This window comes from Podarcis gaigeae, assembly GCF_964106915.1.
Source record: "Podarcis gaigeae genome assembly, chromosome: 4".
Taxonomy (NCBI): Eukaryota; Metazoa; Chordata; class Lepidosauria; order Squamata; family Lacertidae; genus Podarcis; species Podarcis gaigeae.
In genome coordinates this window covers 91,023,247-91,046,258 of record NC_139677.1, presented here as the reverse complement: position 1 = coordinate 91,046,258, position 23,012 = coordinate 91,023,247, and the positions used below count along the sequence as shown (strand labels likewise).

Sequence of the window (23,012 nt, the reverse complement as noted above, 5' to 3'; positions counted from 1 at the left end):
ATAACTGATTTGCAGCTCATGAGGAATTCAGATTTGCTGTATGTACACTAGTGTTAGTTGCCTGTAAATACTTGCATACATGTGCCATGAACTGTGATTGTGTTGTGTAGTGTAGGGCGTGTGTCATGCTTTCTTGCATTACGGCATGAATAAGACAAGGCAAACTGTTCCCACATGCACATGTCAGAAACAAATGGGGCCTTTTGGGTTGTGGTGCCAAGCCTCTGAAATACCCTTTCTCTTTCCATGGGGGGGGCTATGCCTTATGACCTTTGGAAAGAGGTTGAAAACATAGTTCTCCAAAGCTTTTAATGAAATCGAGCACTGTTCCTTACTCAGACATCGTTGGTTGTTTCTTTCAATTGTTAATTGTTTTAACTGCTCTTACCTTGCTTTTTGTGATTTTATATTGTTAGCGATTTCACTAAGCATCATGATCAAGAGGCAAGATCAAAATACTTCAAATCAGGACAAAATAAAAAAAATTCCTTCCAGTAGCACCTTAAAGACCAACTAAGTTAATTCTAGGTATGAGCTTTCGTGTGCATACACACTTCTTCAGATACACTGAAGTGTGTATCTGAAGAAGTGTGCATGCACACGAAAGCTCATACCTAGAACTAACTTAGTTGGTCTTTAAGGTGCTACTGGAAGGAATTTTTTTATTTTGTTTTGACTATGGCAGACCAACACGGCTACCTATCTGTAATTCAAATCAGGATTAGGGATCAGCTGTGGCCCTTCAGATGCTATTGGACTGCAACTCCCATCAGCCCCATGGCCAGTGGTTACGAGAACATTTTGACAGACATAGGCTTTCCTCATTCCTGTTTTAGATCAATAACATACATTTGTTGCAACATTGAGAATTAGCCTTGAGCATGATTTTTAAACTGGGTTTCCTGAATCCAATCTTACTGGTGTCCCAACTATATCTTGATGTTGATTCCAGGGCTGATATAGAATTGGTTTCTGTTCAACAAGGAAATTAATTTGAGTTAAAAATAAGCATCCACACCACAAACATGTTGTGCAATCCTATGCTGTTTATTTAGAAGTATGTCACCCTGAACTAATCAGGGCTTACTTTCTAGCAAGTTTGTTGAGGATTGCATTATTAGTTCTCTTAAGCTAAGCTCCCTTCACTTTGAACATGTTTAAATATGCTCTCCCTCCTTCCCAACAGTGTTTTCTTTGAACTGTTTCCCATGTTATAGAAGATGCTCTGTGAGTTTCTACAGTGTAAGTGACTTTTGACTGTTTACCATTCAGAGCATTGGGTGGGCTTTGGAAATGCTGGGCTCTGATGTGGCTGCTGTTCTCAGAATAGCAACATGCCCTAAGGCAGCAAACAGGTTTCTCTTCGTTTTGAAATGTTTCATAAGCAACAGCTAATTTTGCATGAATATGATTAAGTGTTAGTAAGGGCAGGTTAACTGGCAGTGCGTGGGGTTTTTGTCATTTATTTTGGAGCCTTAGGGCAGTAAAGCAAAAAGCTATTTTGCCTCAAGCCACTCTAGTCAGAGAAGACTTAAGTTCTGGAGAATCCTCGTAGTATTGATATTTGTCACTTCAATGCAAATGTCTGCTTTTCATTTTTCTTTTTCATTTTTTTTACATAGTTAAAATTCTTTTTTTTACACAAGGTTAGAGGGCTCCCAAGACAGTCTTGTTTGAACATACCATGGGTAAAGATGCATTAAGGAAGATCTTAAGGTTTTGCTTGTTGGTTAAACTTTATGAAATTCAACCCACTGGAGGCCTTATGAACCCTCAGTGGTGCTTTTCTTTTGAAGCAGCTTGTGCGATACACTTTTGCTTTTGAAAAATGTAAGCTGAATCCTGTGCCCATTTATCCACCAGAGTAATTATGTATCTGTGCGAGTTCTGAAGTATGGAGGGAATATGCCCCCAAAGCAGCGTGACCTTGAGGTGCTTTCATATTGCTTGTTACATTTTCAGCTCTCCAGGAAAGCTTTAGCTCAGTTCTTCAGAACAGCATTTTGATTGCGGTGAGAAATTTGAAAACAAGATGACAGTGTGTCTGAAAAGCACAGTGACAAGTAATCAAACCCCATTCATTTTACTTTCTCTTCCTTTTATTTTTGTGCACACTTCATTACTTTAAAAAGCATTCCATTTGAAAGGGTGGAAGTAGTCTTCTTTATACGCTATTCATGAAGTGAATGGGTTGTTGTGCTTCCAGAAGGATGTACGGCTAAAATGTTCAGCATTTGCTTAGAAGATTGTATGCCATATTGAAGAGGGCTAAATATGTATTGGGTAAAAAAAAAAGAACTAGAATTTAATTTCATTGATGGCTGAAGAGAAATGGCTCAAAACTAATGTTAGTCCATTCTTACAACTTGCACATTGTTCTTGTTAATTATAGTCAGGTGGTGCCAATGCCAGATAGTGTTCTCCACTAACCACAATAAAGTTATTTGGATTGGTAGATGGAGGAAGGCTGGTATGCCTACAGAAGGTTAGCTGATTAATCTCAGTCTCATTTCCTGCCCATGCTGTTGTCTTACCTGAACATAATTATTGTTGCCATGAGAACAAGCTTTTTGGTTCCTGTTGCAGACACTTGTTGATTTTGTGCTTTATCTTCACTAAGTTAGAGTGAAAGTTTATTCCTGTTGTATTTTGTTTTGCTAATGCAGAATAGAGCATTACACGTCTGCAAAGATGAAAAGAAAAGTGGCCAAAGCTGTGGGACTTAGACTTAGTCCCAATGAAGAAGCTCAGCTGCTGAAAGAAGAACATGAAAGGAGAAGGAAATTAAGGCTACAGCAGGTGTGTTTGCATTGTTGGGAATGGCCTTCCTTTAGGCCAGGGTTTCCCAAGCTTGGGTCTCCAGACTACAGGTCCCATCATCTTTGACCACTGGTCCTGCTAGCTGGGGATGATGGGAGTTGTAGTCCAACAACAGCTGGAGACCCAAGCTTGGGAAACCCTGCATGAGACAATTGAATCTGCAGCCTTCCACATTTTCATTCTGCATGGGAGCAGACTGATTCTGAGTCTGACAAGCTGTAGCATTTGCCCCAACCTGGGAGCTGCAGAGATTGAAGCGGGTCCTATCTTCAGTTTTATGGCAATTCTTGCCCCCCTCTGGTTCCATGGTTGAGAGAAGAGCTGTCCGTTGTGTCACCAAGACACCAGAGCACTTCAGCCACATATACTTTCCCACTCAGGAGCAAAAAAGGGTAGAGAGAACTTGACTACAGTGTTGCTGAAGTGTCAGCTATACAAGGTCAAATTAGCTAGGGATGATAGGAGTTGTAGTCCCAAAACATCTGGAGGGCCGAGTTTGCCTATGCCTGTTCTATTTCCTTGTTGCTGGCCCTTATTTCATAGGTGTCCTATTTGTCAAGAAGCAGATAATGGTCTAGCATAGTAAAGTAAGTGGGATTAAGTAAGGTGAGCAAAGAATTCAAGTAGAATAACAATTTAAAAAGAAGTCTACAGTCCTCTACAAAATATAAAATCATCAACAAATATATTTTTTCCTCCAGGTTAGAGAGCAGGAGAAGAATATTGCTTTGCAGATAAGGCAAGATGTTAAGCAGAGAAGAGATGAGCAGCTGCATCATTTGGCAGAAGAACTGAAAGCAGAGTGGCAAAGAGCACAAGATGAAAAGATTCGAGCCTTGGAAAAGCTTTATCTGTCAAGCTTAAGAGCTATAGGAGAAGGGCATAGACAAGCAAAAGAAAATGTAGGTAAATTATGGATGTGATACTATAGCAACCAAGACTTTCTGCAAATATCTACTCAACTGAAATTAGAAAAGCTGTATGTTTTACTAATATATATGTTATTGTGTACTAATAAAACAAGTTGACAGGTGTTACTTTTTTCTTACATCTATATATGTGAAGGAAGACATGGAAATTCAGACTATGAATTTATGTGTCACACATTTAAACATGCAAATAGAGCAAAATAAGGCAAATGGTTAAATGTTGGCCAGGTGTAAAATGGTAGTACACAGCTGTGCTGCAGACTTCAGTTTTGTTTGTCAAGGGGGGTGGCACTACTTAATCTGTTGATAATTGAAGTATGTTAAATCCTAGGATAAGTGGAGCTGTGAAACTGTTCAACTTGTATATTGAAGAGGCAGCTAATGACAAATTAGTGGATTTGAAATTTATAATGATCATTGGAACCTTTGAAAGCGAATTAATTGGGAAATGGTGTAGAACGCTGATATTTACAAAGATGCTCCCATACTGAGAATAAACCTTGCCCTTTTATCAGTGCAAAATATTAATGCCATCAACATTTTGATCATTAAACATCCACTTAAAGTGAAGCAAGTACTTAACATAGGACCATCTATAGAGACAAAGAAAAGGTATTAGAGTAAAATGCCAAAACTTTCCATGGAATTAGAAAAATCCATTTTACTCATAAGTTGATACAGTAGCTTTACTCTGGTGGGTCCTGCTTCAATAGCAATGAGTATAGACCCAGTCCTGGTGGAAAGGCAGCCATTAGAGCTAACACTAGCTCCACAGCACATTTTGATGGCAAAATTATTCCTTAGATTGAGCCCCTGCAAACATTTTCTATTAAAAGTTGGCACAAAGACAGGTCATGACATCTGCACAAAAGGGAAGCTTACCTGACGTCTTAGATACACTTTTAAGCTGTTTGAATTAAAAGTCTGATGTTAATTTGTTTCTATGACAATCGTTCAACATATACATTTAATTTCAAAGGAACCGGATTTGGAGGCTCTGGCCAAGCTGGCAAAGGAAAGGAAACAAAGAGCAGAAAAGAGGCATAAGGAAGCGCTAAAGGAGCAGAAAAATAAAAAAGAGAAGTTGCTAAGGGAGCAAGCAAGGTAAATTGTACATAAAATGAACCTTCACTGCTTTAATGTCCCAAAGTCTCTTGCATGTGTGCATATGTAGGGTTGCACCTGGGTTCATGTATTGAAGCTTTCCAGCCCCCTGCACAGCCCAATGGTATCTCTTGAGTTGGGGCTGCAGCAGAAGGCTGAATTGTTAAGGAGGGAGGGCATGGGGTTGCCTTGCTTTAGCACGTGCCTTTCTGCTTACTTGTACTTTTGGCAGAACCTCTCAGTAATTACAGTGGTACCTCAGGTTACATACGCTTCAGGTTACAGACTCCGCTAACCCAGAAATACTACCTCAGGTTAAGAACTTTGCTTCAGGGTGAGAACAGAAATCGTGCTCTGGCAGCGTGGCGGCAGCAGGAGGCCCCATTAGCTAAATTGGTGCTTCAGGTTAAGAACAGTTTCAGGTTAAGAACGGACCTCTGGAACGAATTAAGTACTTAACCCGAGGTATCACTGTATTAGGAATTGCATTTTCTGAAGAATATTACAGTTGTTTTTTGGAGGTTTTGTTTAGTTTTGTTTTGCATTTCTGATAGATTTCAACACAAGAAAAAAACAACCCCAAAAGTAATAGGAAAAAGAAAATTACATATTACATATTCTATTACATTAAAAAATACGATCATTGATGGACTTCCCTTCGTCTCCTTCCATGGTTCCTTTTAACTTCCACTTCCTGCGATACATTGTTTGTGCTGTGCAAAGACACTCCTATAGCCCAATCGTATGTGTTTTCATTCTGCATTATGACTTGCTGAATTCACTGAGACTTGCTTGCGTGCAGTTGTGCATAGAATTACCATCCTAACAGCATTGGATTTCTGTTTTGGTCTAAGGACTGCAGCAGCTGTGCATTTATTTATTGCATTTATTTTCCCCACCTTTTGTCATAGAGCTCAATTGGTGTACGTAGGTCCCCTCCTCCCCATTTTATCCTTGCAAGAACCCTGTGAGATAGGTTAGGCTGAGAGTGAGTGACTGGCCCAAGGTCACACAGTGAGTTTCATGGCTGAGTGAGGACTTGAAACCTGGTCTCCTAGGTTCTAGTCTGACACTCTATAACCATTACAGTGGTGCCCCGCAAGACGAATGCCTCGCAAGACGTAAAACTCGCTAGACGAAAGAGTTTTCTGTCTTTTGAGTCATTCCGCAAGACGAATTTCCCTATGGGCTTGCTTTGCAAGACGAAACGTCTTGCGAGTTCTTGCGAGTTTTTTTCCTTTTTCTTAAAGCCGCTAATAGCCACTAAGCCGTTAATAGCCGCTAAGCCGCTAATAGCCGTGCTTCGCAAGACGGAAAATCCGCTAGACAAAGAGACTCGCGGAACGGATTAATTTCGTCTTGCGAGGCACCACTGTACTGGCTCTTGTCTACAGACTACCCTTCCCCAACCTGTAGCCCTTCAGATGTTTGTGACTACAACTTCCATAATTTCTATTGGCCATGTTGGTGGGGGTTGTAGCCCAAAACATGTGGTATAGACCAGCCTATTCCTTTTTGTGGGAATTGGAAGGACAACGTAACAAAGGGAAGCAAGTCAAAATAGCCTGCAGGGTGTTCTGGGGTGCAGGGTGTTCTGCAGTTGCATTCTGCTCTCTGGTTCTCGCCCTTTTTAAAAACGCTTGTCACTGAGTTGGATAACAGCCTGCTGCCTCTTAGTTTTATTATCCTTGAAATTCAGTATATAGCCAACTAACAAAACTATTGATTATGTCTTAACTTTTTGTTTGATTTAGCCATGCACAAAATCTGATTTGAATGTCTTCTTTCTTGCTTTCCCCCTTCCAAACAAGGCGAGCAAATGCACGGAAGAATGCGTTGGATGTCGAAAAAGAGAGAGCTGCTAAAATTGCAAGCCTACCGCCTCCTCCCCCTCCCCCCTTTGAAGTGAGTATTCTTTTCAGAAACTTTAAAAGATGTTGGAGCCTAGCTGATTAAAAGTCTCATCCTAGGGACTAATGCATTCCTTTCAAAAAAAAAAAAGGTTAATTAAAAAAAAAGTTTAAGAGGCCTAGAAGTTGCGGATTACCTTACGGATTACGTCCGCAACCCAAGGTTCCACTGTAGTAACAAAAACAATCCAGAGCTCTTCAGTGCTCCACAGACAACATTTTGAATAGCCTTATTTCTGCAAAGCTCATGAGTATAGAGAAGGATGAAAACCCTAGGAAAATAGAGAGGTATATGGAACAGATGTGACAAAGGCTTTGCTGGGATCCTGATTTGACCCAGGGTTATTGACATGTTGCTTTGACTTGGGATGGGGAGGGAAAGTCGGCTTCCAGGTGGAAAAATCAAAACTAGAAACTGAATTGCTAGAACCTAGTACTAAGAACTTGTCAAAAATGTATAACTTGCTGTTGAAATGGAATACACAAGATGAAATGGTTAAATCTGCAATGATTAAATGGGCGCAGGATATTGGCCATGACATAATGTTTGCTGACTGGGAAAAGTTATGGACCACCGGGATGAAATTTACGGCATGTAGTGCCTTGAGAGAAAATATTATGAAAATGATTTATAGGTGGTACATAACCCCAGTCAAGCTTGCAAAAATTTATCATTCGCCCGAGAACAAATGTTGGAAGTGTAAAGAAAGGGAGGGAACATTCTTCCACCTTTGGTGGACGTGCCCAAGGATTAAGGCTTTCTGGGAACTGATCTATAACGAACTGAAAAAAGTACTTAGGTACACTTTCCCTAAGAAACCAGAGGCCTTTCTCCTGGGCATAGTCGGCCAATTGATTGTAAAGAAGGATAGAACCTTTTTTATGTATGCTACAACAGCAGCAAGAATTCTTATAGCAAAGTACTGGAAGACACAAGATTTACCCACCGTGGAAGAGTGGCAGATGAAAGTGATGGACTACATGGGCTTGGCAGAGATGACGAGCAGAATTCGAGACCAGGAAAGAGCAACGGCGGAAGAAGATTGGAAAAAATTTAAAGACTATTTAAAGAAATATTCTAAAATCAGTGAATGCTAGATTGATGTTGAATGAGAAAAATAGGGGTTAACAGCAATAATGGTTAAGTGGAAGAATCTGAACAATTTGTATAATCAATTTGAAAAAAAGGGAGGGATTTGCTAATTAACTAATTCGACATGAGAATGCAGAAAGGGGAGGTATGAGGAAGTCGGGAGAGTAAGGACCATGAAATTAAGAGCCTGAAATTATACGTGTTGCATGTTTTCTTTATTGTCTTGTCTCTTTTGTTATGGATGGAAAACTAAATAAAAATCATTTTGGAAAAAAAAATGACTTGGGATGGGGAGAACTCCTGAATCACCTATATTTGTCTTCTTATTTGACCTTCCTACAGAGCTATGCACATTCCTATTATTTATTGTGCCGATCTCTAGCTACATTGCACTTCAATTTTGGGGGGACCCCCCCAAACATTAGTATAAGAATAATGACACACAGATATTCATATAATCTTATAGCCTCATATATGGGAAAATGTGGAGTTCCTCTTACAGACATGCCTAAATCTCTCACTTTGGTCAGTTTTGGTGGGAGTTCGGAGACATCTGTCTTTAGATGGGTTTTACATTGTTTGTAATGGGTGACCTTGTACTGTTCATGTTCTTGGTTGTTTAGCACAGCCATCCTATTAAAACAAATTTATTCTTCAAACTTTTCAGAATATTGAGTTGAAGAGTGTTTCTACAGTGAAAGTCTGTGATACTGACACTTTTTCGATTACTCACCATCATCTCTGTGATCTTCACCATCATCTCTGTGAACCATATGTAGATAGAGAAATGAACATAGACCAGGTGACTGATTTTTACTTTGCATGTGGCATACTTTGTGTAACAGCAGTAGCAGTATTCCAGAAGCACTTGCTGAATTTATGGAAAATTGACAATCAGCATTAAGCATTGGGAAGTACAAATATTTGCCTTTCTGTTGTTCAACAGTTGGAATCCCAGTGTCCTTCTGGATTATAGCCACTTTTTTCTTGTGGGTATGGAATTCATAAGTAGAATACTTGAAATTAACGTATGTCATTCCTGCAAAAACAAGTATTAAAACTGGAGCTTTTCTTACTGAAAACCTGTAAAAGTTTGAGACTGTTGATGCAGCATTGCCTTATCTACGAAAGAAAATGAATACATTTTTTGTGCACGCTGTTTATGTTCTGCTATATCAGGCATAGGCAAACTCTGGCCCTCCAGATGTTTGGGACTACACTTCCCATCATCCCTAGCTAACAGGACCAGTGGTCAGGGATGATGGGAATTGTAGTCCCAAACATCTGGAGGGCCAGAGTTTGCCTATGCCTGGGCTGTATCATAGAACCTAAATAGCAAGTCCTTAAATAAGCTTGTTTCACCCATTTTCCTTGTTACTATGCATGTCTGTGGGAAATGGAACTTACCTTCTGCATGAAAGCAGATGCTCTACTGCTGAACTGCAACCCCTTCCCTCATTAAATGAAGTGGAATATTTGAAAATTCAGGAACACAAAAGGAAGCACCACTTCAACATGGTATGCAACTGGGGGGGGGGAGTGCTGCTTCCATTTGGTTGGCCATTGAACAAACAGGGTCTTGGACTAGATGGGTCTTTGGCCTGATTCAGCAGGCTCTTCTTAAGTTCACATGTTCTCTGCCTCTCATTGTTTCCGTCTTCCCACTATTTTGTGTTTAACTCTAGCAGCAGATTCTCATTTGATTAAACCAGAAGCAGGGACGGCATGCTCTTATAGCAGGCTCTTACGGGGTCCTTTGGAGGTCCCCAGTATATTCTGCTGCAGTCCTGCCACACTTCACACAATTTACTGAATTATTTTCCATTCTTCAAAGCTGTTGCCCTTAGTAGGGCACACAGTTGCTGCTCTGCTAGGCCATGCCACTGAATCACTTGCCAGACTGAACAGTACATTATTTCCTTATAGTTTACTGTCTAATTGAGGTTGAAATCACAGAGACTTGACATATTGTTTGAGGGCCACTCTTGGGTAGTTGGGTGGGGAAGTTAGTCCCAAATATATTTGGGTTCAGTACCTTTTACCTGGGGACGCGGGTGGCTCTGTGAGTTAAACCACAGAGCCTAGGACTTGCCGATCAGGAGGTCGGTGGTTCGAATCCCTGTGACGGGGTGAGCTCCTATTGCTCGGTCCCTGCTCCTGCTAACCTAGCAGTTCGAAAGCACATCAAAGTGCAAGTAGATAAATAGGTACCGCTCCGGCAGGAAGGTAAACGGCATTTCTGTGCACTGCTCTGGTTTGCCAGAAGCGGCTTAGTCATGCTGGCCACATGACCCGGAAGCTGTACGCCGGCTCCCTCGGGCAATAAAGCGAGATGAGCGCCACATCCCCACAGTCACAACCCTAATAGTCAGGGGTCCCTTTACCTTTACCTTTTACCTACAAAACTATACTTCTGGGTATAGTCTTTTGAGGCACCATAGAACTTGTTATTCCTAACTTGTTGCTCATTGACTCCCAGACAGATGCTCGGTTACTTGCCAAGGTGGAAGCCAAACGGAAGGAAGGATTGCAAAGCAATGAAGAGAGAGAGAGGAGAGAACAGCAAGAAAAAGCTCGCCTAAGAGGGAAGCATGCCTTGAAGATGGTTCGTCTTGCACGAGTAAGCAAAGCAGAAACATTCTCTCAACATCAGATGAGTAATAATAGCAAATTGGGCACTGTATATTTAATGAATTCAAAGTACAATCACCTAACCTTTCTCCAGAAAGATGTTGAAATAATGGATTGTTTAAAGTTCAAGCCCTTAAAGCGTTCGTAGTGCTTATCCTCACTTTCTGAGTTCACAGTGTGCAATGTTCTTTCCACTGTCAAAGATGAAATATAGTTGAACATTTAGAAAGCCACGCTGAAGTAATTCAGGCCTCAGGGTAGGTAAGGTTTGGCATTTGTGGGCGTAAGATTGATGAAACGCAAAGCATTCTAATATATGGGAGAAGAGGGCTGTTGTTTTTTAACTGCATTGTGCAGGTACTTCAGAGTTGAACTTCAATACAGCTAGAATTCTTTTCAGCATGACCTACTTTCACAGAATGTAGCTACCTATTCTGGTGTAGTTACACAAAGATATAAAGGAGCGGATCCTGAGTTCAGTGTGTAGAAGGAAGCTTGCAGAAGGAGTTCATTCTTGCTTCTTCCATAAAAGCCTTCCTGAAAGGTGCCTCTACTCAGTTTTCAGCAGTTCCCCTCTCTGCCAACTCAGCACCCAAGCCAATGTGGAATAATAAAAAAGTGTACCATGTTGAAAATCACAATAGAATTAAGTCTATTAAAGAAATGAAGGCTTTAAATCTAATGTAAAAAGCAGGTAAAATCAATGCACTTGTTTCCAGTGTTTCACTTACTTGGGGGTTGTCCTGTAGGCCTGACTTCTAGTGGGTACTAAGAGGTGATATATTAAAAAGCCCAACCCTTGTTCTCTCTGCTCTGTAACTTCAGCTTCCGGCATTTGAGATTTATTTCTTGTGGCTATATTAATTCAGCAGATGCACTAGAAAGCTAGGATACTAAGGGGGAATAATGTGGGCTTGTCTTCACATAATATTTAATGGAATTTTAATGCACCTGATGTTGTGGAGAAAGGAAACAATATTTCATTTTAAGTGGTAATTAACAAAATATGCCTTCTGAAATTATACACTTAATATCTTCAAATGAAGCTGACGTTTGATAATGAAGTATGACTAATAAATGTCTGCATTTAATCTATAAATCATGTGAAGTAGATTACTGTTCCCCTTTTTAAAGGAATTGCAGGTTGCTTTTAAAGCGGTATATTTAGCAGAAAACTCAACAACATCATTTGTACTTATTGAAATGGATAGCTTCCATTTCCCTGCCTACTGTTTGTGTGCGTGCGCATGCATATATTCAAACTTGTCTGTCCAGCAGAGTGTAATTTACATGAATAAATGCCGCTCCTCTAAAGTTAATTTTATGACCTGCTAACTGAGAGTCTTCAGAAAGTACCCAACATTAAGCAATCATCATCATAGCTTTAAAAGTATATTTGCTGTGTCAAATAAACTGGCTTGGCTTGCGTGACAGCTTATTAATAGGACATTTTTTTCTGCTGTTAAAGGACAGGGAAAAGCTAATGAAAGAGCTTGAACATATGCAGAATATGGACCTTGCACGCAGAAGACAGATTGTTGCCCAGATGCCACCTCAGTTGTTTCAGCCACCCTACAAGCGTGTGGAAATCAGGGAAGAATGGCAGAGAGAGCTGGAGTGTGCCTTCGAAGACATGTATACTGGAGACAGGAGTAAGTATTTATAAGTGACTTTTGGACTGTTATGGGGAACCCAGAGATTCCTTTGCAGCTTATTGGAGATTGGAGTAATGCCAGGCAGTCTTCTCTGAAAGACACAAGCTTGCCCACCGTTATGTTTTACATTGGTTGAGCATATTTAGTATTGCACAGTCATTTTCCAAAGGGCAGTGGTGAAGCCCAGCAGGCCTGGCCAGTGCATCCCATAATCTGAATGCATATTTTGGCATACACACGATGCTGTTCATTGGTTTTTCCGTGGTAGATTTCAGGGGGGACTTCACTAGACAAATTGATTAGGAGAAACAGGACATTAGAAAACCACTGCTTTGGAAAGATCAATGATATAACCTTCTGTGTAGTCCCTAGCCAGTTCCATTGCTCTTGCACAGAAGCTCATCTTCCATTGAAAACTCCACACCAGCACAGATTGGGGGAATACTACTTTAGGCCTACAGCAGGAATGGGGAACCTGTGACCCTCCAGTTTAGGTTGGATTCCAAAGTTCCTTCAGTCCCAACCAGTACAGTGGTACCTCTGGTTACGAACTTAATTCGTTCTGGAGGCCTGTTCGTAACCGGAAACCGTTCTTATCCTGAGGCGCACTTTTGTGAATGGGGCCTCCCACTGCGTGCACGCCTCGTATACAACTTCTGCTCGCATCCCGGGGCAAGGTTCGCTACCAGGAGCAGCTACTTCTGGGTTAATGGAGCTCATAACCCGAAGCGTTCGCAAGGAGGATGGTTCGCAACCAGAGGTATTACTGTATAACTGATGGTGAGGGCTGACAGTCCATCAACACCTGCAGGGTCACAGATTCTCCATCTTTGGCCTACAGTTGAATATTCTCAGTTACTAGGATTATTTTAGGGCTTCTCTGGAATTGCCATATTGCAGCTTGCGCCCCCAGTGAACTAATTTTCACATATATAATACAGGACTTTTTTGGACAGAGCATCCCAGGTAACTTATTTATTTTTCCCTACCATAGGTAGTGTACTTTGTTTGTAAAGTACTGGTTTAAACTCAAAAACCATTTCAATTCTTAGATGGTTGACACTTTTGCATTTTTGTTACAAATGTGATATTTACAATGAATTCTGGCATCCATTTTGCCCATGTTGCAACTAGTTATTGACTGAAGTTTCATTACATGTTGCTTCACTACAATATAAATTTATGTTAAGTGATAGTCATTAGTGGCAAGAGAAATAGTTGTTCTTCTGAATTGGTCTTTAGTGTAATTGAATACCTTCATAGCTTCACTTTCCTTGGCATTGTGTGATTAAAAAAATATATTAAATGTCTGCTGCTCACCTCCTCTGTAGTTGGAATTTTCAGTAGAGAATGTTGTGTGTTGGTTTCATATGGTCTAATTTCTTTACACAGAAATGAAAGGAGACCTTATTTTGCACCTTGACCCACAGCCCTTGCCAAGTAGATCTCAAGATGATGAGCTGGAACTTTCCCAGGAGCCAGGTTCTGTGTTTGAGGTGCCACCAAGTTTGTCGGATGAGGTGAAGGACAGTGAGCCAAGTAGTAAGAGAAAACTTGAAAACTTGATTCTTATTAATTAATATTCACTTAGAAAACAAGTATGGCCTATCAGTTATAGTCACTACTGGATATAAGATGGTATAAAGCAGTTGTCAAATGATAAGGATAGAAATAAACATTGATGCATATCTTGCCAAACACTGGCATATGATGTTTGCATGATACAAAATGCTAGTCATACTTGGAGTAGCCCTATTTGAATCAGTAAACTTGAGAAATTTCAGTGGGTTGAGCTGGATCCTGCTCAGTGGTTTCAGAATAGTCTGTTAACCGTGTGACCTTGGGGAGGAATGTGCAGTTTGGTGGCACTGCAAAGTCTAAGGGTATACGTGCCAGAGATTAAGAGTGTATGTGGCAGGGTAGAGTACTGAAACATTTCATATTTGTAACAAGAAATAACGATTGACCTGGGTTGGCAAACTTCAGCCCGTTTCATGAGTTTGTAATCTGTTCAGAATTCAGAACCTTGGAACTGGGACTCCAAAGGCTCATCTAGTCCAACGCCATGCGATGCAGGAATCCCAGCTAAATAATCCCTAACAGATGCCCATCCAGTCTCTGCTTAAAAGCCTCCCATCATGCAGAGTACATCTCCTTGCAAAGCAGTCTGTTTTCACTGCCAAACAGCTATTACTATCAGAAAGTTCTTCCCTATGCCTAGTCGGAACATCTTTTCTTACCATTTGAATCCATTGGTTTGGGTCCTACCCTCTGGAGCAGCAGAAAACAAGCTTGCTCCATCTTCCATGTAACAGCCCAGAGATATTTAAAGATGGCTATCATATCACCCTCTCAGTCTCCTTTTCCCTCAACTGTCCTTCCAAAGGCTTAGCTTCCACACCCTTTATTATCTTGGTTGCCCTCCTCTGTATATTCGTCACTTGAAAGTGACTCTGGCCTATGCAGGTCCTGTCCAGGGATGCCAGGCCTTAACATATTGACCGCATTTGAACGTCGCACCAAACCATGAGTTACATGGGTTACTCTCTGGTAAGAACAGCTTCCTTGGTTTTCTTGCTCATGTGTGTACTGTTGGTTTGTTTTAGGTAGTGAAGTTGAAAAGCCACCCAAGCCTCAGTCAAAATTGGCTCTTAAAAAATTGCTAAACAAGATCAGGAACCAAAAAGACCATTGGACAACGGGAAGTGAACCAGAAATTACAAGTGAAATTGAGTCAATTGAATCTGGAACAATTTCTAGTAGAGAGAGAAGATTATACGACTCCGAATCTGAGCCTGAACCAAAGAATGAGCCTGTCTCTGAAGCCAGGGGTATGTTTGGGGGGGGGGGTTGCACTTAGGAATTAAAACTGACCATGATGATGATCAGGATTCAAAGAACTTTGAAACTAATTTGTGAGCCAAAGGAGCAAATAATAATAATAATAATAATAATAATAATGCTGCCCCCCCATGTGGCTGAGTTTCCCCAGCCACACTGGGCGGCTCCCAATCGAGTGTTAAAAACACTACAGCATTAAATTAAATATTAAAAACTTCCCCAAACAGGGCTTCCTTCAGATGTCTTTTAAAAATAGGATAGCTGCTTATTTCCTTGACATCTGATGGAGGATGTTCCACAGGGCGGGCGCCACTACTGAGAAGGCCCTCTGTTTGGTTCCCCGTAACCTCACTTCTCGCAACAGTTACAGATAGGTAGCCATGTTGGTCTGCCATAGTCAAAACAAAACAAAATTCCTTCCAGTAGCACCTTAAAGACCAACTAAGTCAGTTCTTGGTATGAGCTTTCGTGTGCATGCACACTTCTTCAGATACACTGTGTATCTGAAGAAGTGTGCATGCACACAAAAGCTCATACCAAGAACTGACTTAGTTGGTCTTTAAGGTGCTACTGGAAGGAATTTTGTTTTGTTCTCACTTCTCGCAATGAGGGAACCACCTGAAGGCCCTCGGTGCTGGATCTCTGTGTCCGGGCTGAACAATGGAGGTGGAGATGCTCCTTCAGGTATACAGGACTGAGGCTGTTTAGGGCTTTAAAGGTCAGCACCAACACTTTGAATTGTGCTCGGAAACGTACTGAGAGCCAATGCAGATCTCTCAGGACCGGTGTTATATGGTCCCGGCGGCCACACCCAGTCACCAGTGTAGCTGCCGCATTCTGGATTAGTTGTAGTTTCCGAGTCACCTTCAAAGGTAGCCCCACGTAGAGCACATTGCAGTAGTCCAAGCGGGAGATAACCAGAGCATGCACAAGACAGTCCATGGGCAGGTAGGATCTCAGCCTGCGTACAAACTGCCCTGGACACAGAATTATTCCTACACCCCTTCAAATAACTTTTTCCTGCCAGCAGAAAAAAAAAAGCTAGATAGGGAACAGGGTGAGGACACAAACCCCTTCTGTGAGCTGAAACACCTCTTTGGAAGCTGACCAGCAGTGGTGGCATCAGTATGACTGTCATAAATTATAAGATGACTTTAATTTGTTATCAAAAGAACTATGGCTATACTGTGGTTTTTGTGTGTTTATATTGTAAACTGCCCTTCATCTCAGATGAAGGGTGGCATAGAAATTAAAATAATAAATTATATAAAATGATGCAGGGTCTAACATAAGTAACTATCCTTAATCTACATATTCATGTTTTATGTGTGTCTACCTAGAACTGCCACAGATACTGGACCAAAGTATTGTTGCTGGAAATGTAGTTCTAGATCACCCACAAGAACAAGCAACTAAACTCAGAAAGGAAGCAGAAAGACAAAACCAGGTATAACTGTTTTTCATTCTACAGCAGTTCCATTATGATATGCCAGTGTTGTCCCTCCCTCTGGGGTTGTGTGAATAATGAAGAGCAGAGTATAAATTAACACCAATAAGATGGGGCACTTAAGTCACTAGTGTTTCGATTTCAAATTACAGGAAACTGAATGTCAGAAAACTCATTTCAAGAACAATTAAGGCTAAACGTCAGGATAATGAAAAAGTATGAAACACAAAAACACCCGGCTGTTTCCCACAGTGACCTGCACAATAGCTTTAACTATTCTCTACACCTGGGATGGGAAACCTTTTTGGCCTGAGTTTCCACATTCCCTTCTGGGCAGCCTTCCAGGGTCAGAGGCAAAAGTGGGTGGAGCCATGAATGCAAATATACCTGTGTAAAGTACCCTAGTTTCTACACAGACACCTCCATCCTCCAGGCAAGCAGTTGTCAGAGTTCAAGGGCACATTGCAGCAAGGCAACAACACACAAGTGGATGGTTGGGGAGGGGTGTGTGGCCTGCCCCCCCCGCCCTTCCTGAGATTCCTATCCCTGCTCTACTCTGTGGGGTGAGAGGAATGGAAACCTACACAATTGATAGAGTTCTCTCGTTTCGTTCCTTCTGACAGCCAAGAGTAATTGCTAATGTAAGCTTGTACTTGCATGGCTTCAAACCTGTGACAGTCACAATGCCAGGAATGCATAGAAGTCAGTCTTAAATATCCAGTTAACTTCAATTTAGTTTCTAGGTTTCACTCTTCTTTTTCTTAGACATCTGTGATCACTATGATATGACTGTAGTATCATACAATTCAAAGCTGTATTGTAAAATTATGGGTGTTATTATTTATTCTCAGTGTTGTTTCCATAGAAAGTTTAATTACAGGGAAGCAGTGTAGTTTTTACTAATTGCAAGAATCTCTTGATGAGTAACTATTTTGTGATTCTGTATTTTATCCAAATTAATACTTGTGATAAATGTTGTTCTGTCAAAGAATTTATTTAATGGGAGGGTCATTGTGTACCATGGATTCCTTCTGTAACTGACATATGGAATTGCTATTCCTTTGACTAGATAGAGCACCAAAAGCAACAGCAGTTGGCATTGCTACAGCAAATTGAACAGCAGAAGAAACGTCTGGAGGCTGATTTTCTGAAGGCTCAGTTGCAGCGCCAGGAACAGGAATTTAAAAAAGAGCAAGAAATGAAAGATCAAGAATCCCAAACGGAACAAGTGGATATTAGGGTCCCCTTTGTACACCAGCAGCAGGAAGTACAACATAAGGTGAAGGAGAAAAGTTGTTTTGCCTGACATAATGCTGGATTTGCTAATTCTGTGGCTGTTCGCATCATACTAAGCCATAGATGATGCTTCCATGTGAAAATGAAGATCACTCCTGCCACCTCATGAGCAGGAGCAACAAACCACAGGTTTTCCCTTGAAATGGTTGATTCTGCTCAAAGAGACTATGATTTGTAAGCCAATCATAAGCCTTTGCTTAAGATCGTGGTTTGTTTGGAGTAAAACAAATCATGACCCCCAGTTTGGATGTATTTATAAGGGTGGATCCACACCATACATGTAAAGCATATGGCTACCCTCAAAGAAGATCCACCTCAGTAAATACTGTCATATTGTGACCGCTGTTGGCTTTGAAACAGAAACTAACTGTTCCCCACAGAACTGATTCAAGTGATTGCCTTTTGCACAGTGCTTGATATTTTCTTCATTTAATTTCTCTTTAGCTTGAAAGAGCCATAGAGCTACAGGCAGCCGGCAGTTCTGTAGAGGGTGATCATACAGAGGACGATCATATACAGATGATTCGCGACTATCAGCAACGCCTTCTAATCCAAAACAGGTATTTTTCTGTCAACACGAGATTCCTGACTACCTGTTTGATGCTATCTTGGCAGTACTGCTCCTGAAAAGTGTTACCTGCTCAAATATATAAATATATGTCTCTTTTAGGATGCACAGAGTGTCGGTCGAAGAAGCCAGGAAGCGTCTGCATGAGTATCAGAACAAGCTGAAACAGAGATACCGCTCAGTTTCTGCGTCCTTGTTAGGTCCTGCTAACAGACGTACACAGCAAGATTCTGTCCCTGACGCGCCTTCACAATTACAAGGATATCGTGGTTTGCAGAGAGTTCATCTAGCAGCAGACCAGCCATTTGGGACTGCTCCTGTACAAGAGTCAGCTGAGCATTCAAAACCGCCTTGGATGTTGGCAGTGCCATCATCAGAGCAGGGGGGAACAGAACAACGGTTTGATGTGGGCAGTGGGCATGACCAAAGGCTTTTTCAGTTGACACAGGCTTACAGTTCACACCAACAGACAGAAGAACCGGGCGCAGTGGAGACACCTTCAGCACAGTCATTGGAATTTCACAGCATTCCAGAATCATTAACGCTTAAGTCACAGGACACTTCTGTTACAACTCAGCCGGTGGCTCAAACACAGCATTCCCCATTCAATTTCCCTGTGGGCAGCTCTTCTGTGTCTGCAGAAACACTCTGGTCTGATAAACTGACGTCTCATGCACGTTTAGCGGAGAAGATTCTCCTGCCAGCAACCTTAAAGTACCAGCACAAACCTCCCGAAAGTTGGACAAGAACAACCTTGGAGCAAGCTAACCTCTCTCCTTTGCAGCCCCTCTCGTCTGTGCTTTCCTTTGTTTCTAGCGAGAGTCAAAAGACCCAGGAATCCTACGCGTTAAAAAATGGAAGTGGATCCATTCCCGGTTATTCTGATATAGTGGAATTAAGGGACAGAATGATGTCTTCCTCTGAGAGCATTCAAGCTCAGCAAGAACACTTGAAAGAACTACAAGAGCAGCTAGATAAGCAAAGGGAAGCTCTTCTTTCTCGGCAGAAGGTACAAGAGGACTTGCTCCTGAAAAAACATACTCAGCTGAAACAACAAATGGAACAGCAGCAGGAAGCTTTAAAGGAGTTTATTAAAAAGGTATGCTTTAAATACATGGCGTGAAAACATTTTGACTGTTCTTCAGTTTAATTCAGAATGAGAACTTTTCTCTGATTTGTTTTCCTAAAGTTTGAGCAGCTGCACTTTCGTTGCCATCGTTTCAGTCAACTCTTGTCTAGAGATGTACAATTTCTGGAAATTATGAATTCTGTTTTTTAGGGGGGTGATATTTTGGGAAGCACTGAAATGTATCCTAAATATTTCTGTTTTTAAGTATGTGAAGAGCATAATTTACCATATAATTTTGGTATATTAAATTTTAAGTGCCTTTGTTCAAACAACTACTGTGGCAGCAATGTGAGTTGGCTGTAGCAATATTTTCAAAGCACAGCTTTTGAAAGTATTTCACTCATAACTTTGGGAGAAAATACCAATTTCCCTTCAAAGTTATGAATACTTCTATTTCAGGCCTCAGAAAACATTTCTGCTTCTCTCTCTCACCCACACACTTCCCATTAGCTCTATTCTTTCCACAGTTCTAAAGGAAAATGTTCCTCCCTTCTTCAGTGTATTAATGGAAGAGCATTTTTGCAATCATTTTTTAATCTTAGTTTTTTTATTCTGAATCAGCTCTGTGAACATAACTGAAAGTCCCTGGAAAAGAGGCGACATGCACAGTTCAGTGGTGGAGTGCATCCTTTGCAATTTGGAGATCCCAGATTCAAAACTTTTAATATTTAGTTAAAGGATCTAGCCTCTTTCTGGCAGACATACTCCTGGGTAGATGGATTAGTAATAAGGCTGCTCCAGTTCTATGTATAGGTTGCAATTTGGTGTGCATTTACTTGGGAGTAAACCCCATTAAACACAGTAGAACTTATAAGTAAGCAACCATAGAATTGCTCTAAATATCTAATCATCTCTTGGATGTGTGTGATGCCTTACAGTGGGGAAAAAATGCTTGTGTTTAGGTACTCTTAATTTCTACTTATAGGCAGGACCGTCCAGCACATGCAGAGATATGACAGAGCAGCGAGAGACTGATGACTTCCATCTGCTGCCAACACTAGGAGCAAAAGACAGCAACCAAGAAATGGTTCACGTCGCTGATATGAGCAGTCATGCTGAAAAGGACATTTTGTTTCATAGTGTTCGTCCAAATGAACAGATCGGTAAGCACCTTTTGTTATGTCAAGTTAACCTGCTTTTGTGTCTGTTTTGAGTTCCCTTCTTCCTTCAAATTGATCTGTTGGAACAAAATATACTGCACAGCTCTCCAGAACTCTTCATCAGGGATTCTAGCATGAACTGGCTGATCCCATTTTTTAAAAGAGGAAAGCCTGACTGCTACTCAGACCTATTTCATGCCTTAAGTGAAACACAGGTTTTCAAAAATGGGGATCAGAATCCCAGGTGTAACCTGATGCCTGCAGGCACCTACCTAGTAGGGTAGTAGTATTTATTTCCCAGCCATGGAACAAAGGTAAGTATTGTTTTCCTTGGATTGCTGAGAGAATGACATGCCTCAGGCTGAGTAGAAGTGAAATGTTAACTGGGGATCTCTTAGTTTGTAGCTCAGTGTTCCAGCTGCTATATCAGTTGCAGGTCACCTGAACTTACCTTTACTTTACAGAGCGATTTCAAGACACCTGGGGAAGAGAACAGACATGGAGACTTTCAAAGCCGCCTTTGTCAAAAATAAAGCTAGGGCTCGATTTGGAACAGCATGAACTTAGCGCTATACCAGAACTTGACACACCACGGAGTGGCAGACTTTCCTCTACAGGTAAATTGTAAAAGTGTGGTGTTGATCAGAAGTTCTTACATGCTATGGCTCATCCTCTCTTGCTGTAAAATCCCAAAGCTTCTGACCTTTCCTAGACTTATCAGAAATTGCGGAGCATAATTCCAAGGTAATGATTGGTGAACAAATCCAATATCCTCTCATTAAGTAGTGCTTAGAGCAGAAGGAACCTACAAAAATACGGTATTGCCGCTACAAAATCTGTTAGGGCTGCGCAGCAGCTGAATCAAGCTGCTTTCAAAAGGGATCCTTTTTTAATCTTCCAATTGAAATAAGGTATTTTAAAAGTTCAGCCAAGTATTGGTTTTACTTCTAACAATTGGCAACTGACACTTGCAGGTTACAGAGAACCTCTTACTGGAGATACTTGCCAGGCTTCAAGGGCCCATAAGTGGCAGTCCAGCATCAGTCTAGATGAAGATCTCCATGAAGAAACAGATTTATTAAGAATTACGGTGGATGGCCAAGAACCAAGTTCTGATGAAAGTGAGATCCAGTTCAGTGAATTATGGCGTGAGAAGTCAGCGATGGAAACCGGTGGCTTGTGTGACTCAGGTGAGAAGTGTTGCTTTTTGAAGCATGGGTGTCTTGGGGGCCCTTTTGGTTTGCAATCTGCCTCATCAAACCTAATGATGATAATGTTAGCTTAAGCCAAATATTGTGTCTGCTTTATATTAGATCCATGGAAAGCTAATGTGTCATGGCACTGCTTCTAAAGAACACCTAAGCTCCAAGGGGAGGCCATTACATCATTGCACAATAGCTCCCATAACAAGTTGATTCCATTTGGTGCATGGGTAATATAGCTGAGAGCTTCCTTTGGTCTCCAGCAGAACACCTGATGGCAACACAGTGCCCTTCAATCACCCCTCTTGGTGCCTCTTAAGTCCGCTTGCCCCGTCAAAAAAATAATCAAGTTTGGTTTGTGTGTTTTTTTTTTTAAAAAAACACCTTTTAGATTTTTTGGGGGGTGGGGAGTGCATTCTTTTGGGGAAATGGAGTTGCCTGTTTTGTTATCTGTGTTTTATTTGTTTTGGTATGTGTAAGTGTTTAGTCCAGTTTTAGGAGAGGGGTTCGTCTGTGAAATGGGTTTGATTTTGTTTCTGTTGATTTATTTAACCAATTTATATCGTGCCCTTCCTCATAAAGGAGACCATGTTGCAACAGTGGCAGCCGTTTCTTAGTTTTCCAAATGTGCCCCCAGGCCCCCAAAGTTTGGGGACTTCTGATCAACAACATGGCAGTTTGTTGAGCCGAAGCCATTAATTGGCCTGTTATCAAAAGCAGCACCTTGATTTTCACCCCTAAAATCAAACTGACAACGCCATAATGTATTAAATGGTTGTTAGAACATTTTCAGCTCTGAATAAGTTAGGTTTTCTTTCTGTCCTGGTATGAATCATTCTAAGTCCCTGAGAGCACTCCTGTTCTGCAGAGCAGTAGCTGGTATTTCCAAACAAAGTCTATGAAGGACGTGCTATTCTGTGTGCAGGTGAGATTGCAACATATGAAATGGGAGCAGAGCATGTACTCTCTGATAAATGGTAGCAAACCTGGGCAGAAATGAAGAAGTGGGAATGGCTTATGGAATAAAACCTGTTCAGATTCAAAAATGCTTGCTGTTTTCCTACTCTTTCTCATTCTGATTTATTTTATTTTTGTGTGTTCAGCCCACTCCTGCGAACTCCGTCTTAGAGATCGAGGCTTACCAAGCTCTGATGATACTGGAAAGATAATAGCTACGTATCCTGATCCTTCATTTAGACCTGATTGTATGGTTAGTCACTACTGGGTTTTAACGTGTAATACACAGCATTTATTTTAAATGAGCTTGCTTCCTTTTCTCTAATCTTT

At 41.1% G+C, this 23,012-nt stretch overlaps 1 protein-coding gene across 17 annotated transcripts in view; it reads left to right on the top strand.

Moving 5' to 3' along the window:
* Positions 1-23,012, top strand: part of CEP295 (centrosomal protein 295) — a 39,437-nt gene that overhangs the window by 2,002 nt on the left and 14,423 nt on the right. For 8 of the 17 annotated variants that reach the window (XM_083735841.1, XM_083735830.1, XM_083735838.1 and 5 more), the window contains 17 exons: positions 2,667-2,799; positions 3,522-3,722; positions 4,729-4,853; positions 6,665-6,758; positions 8,524-8,658; positions 10,336-10,476; positions 11,956-12,139; positions 13,535-13,684; positions 14,749-14,973; positions 16,324-16,430; positions 17,500-17,658; positions 18,171-18,286; positions 18,397-19,393; positions 20,349-20,526; positions 20,988-21,140; positions 21,498-21,713; positions 22,829-22,935. In XM_083735841.1, coding sequence (XP_083591967.1) covers positions 2,692-2,799; positions 3,522-3,722; positions 4,729-4,853; positions 6,665-6,758; positions 8,524-8,658; positions 10,336-10,476; positions 11,956-12,139; positions 13,535-13,684; positions 14,749-14,973; positions 16,324-16,430; positions 17,500-17,658; positions 18,171-18,286; positions 18,397-19,393; positions 20,349-20,526; positions 20,988-21,140; positions 21,498-21,713; positions 22,829-22,935 — 3,396 coding nt within the window. In that variant the 5' untranslated portion in view covers positions 2,667-2,691. Of the gene's footprint in view, positions 1-2,666; positions 2,800-3,521; positions 3,723-4,728; positions 4,854-6,664; positions 6,759-8,523; positions 8,659-10,335; positions 10,477-11,955; positions 12,140-13,534; positions 13,685-14,748; positions 14,974-16,323; positions 16,431-17,499; positions 17,710-18,170; positions 18,287-18,396; positions 19,394-20,348; positions 20,527-20,987; positions 21,141-21,497; positions 21,714-22,828; positions 22,936-23,012 lie in introns of those variants that run through there. The other 9 variants (XM_083735837.1, XM_083735826.1, XM_083735828.1 and 6 more) reach the window with 2 other exon arrangements.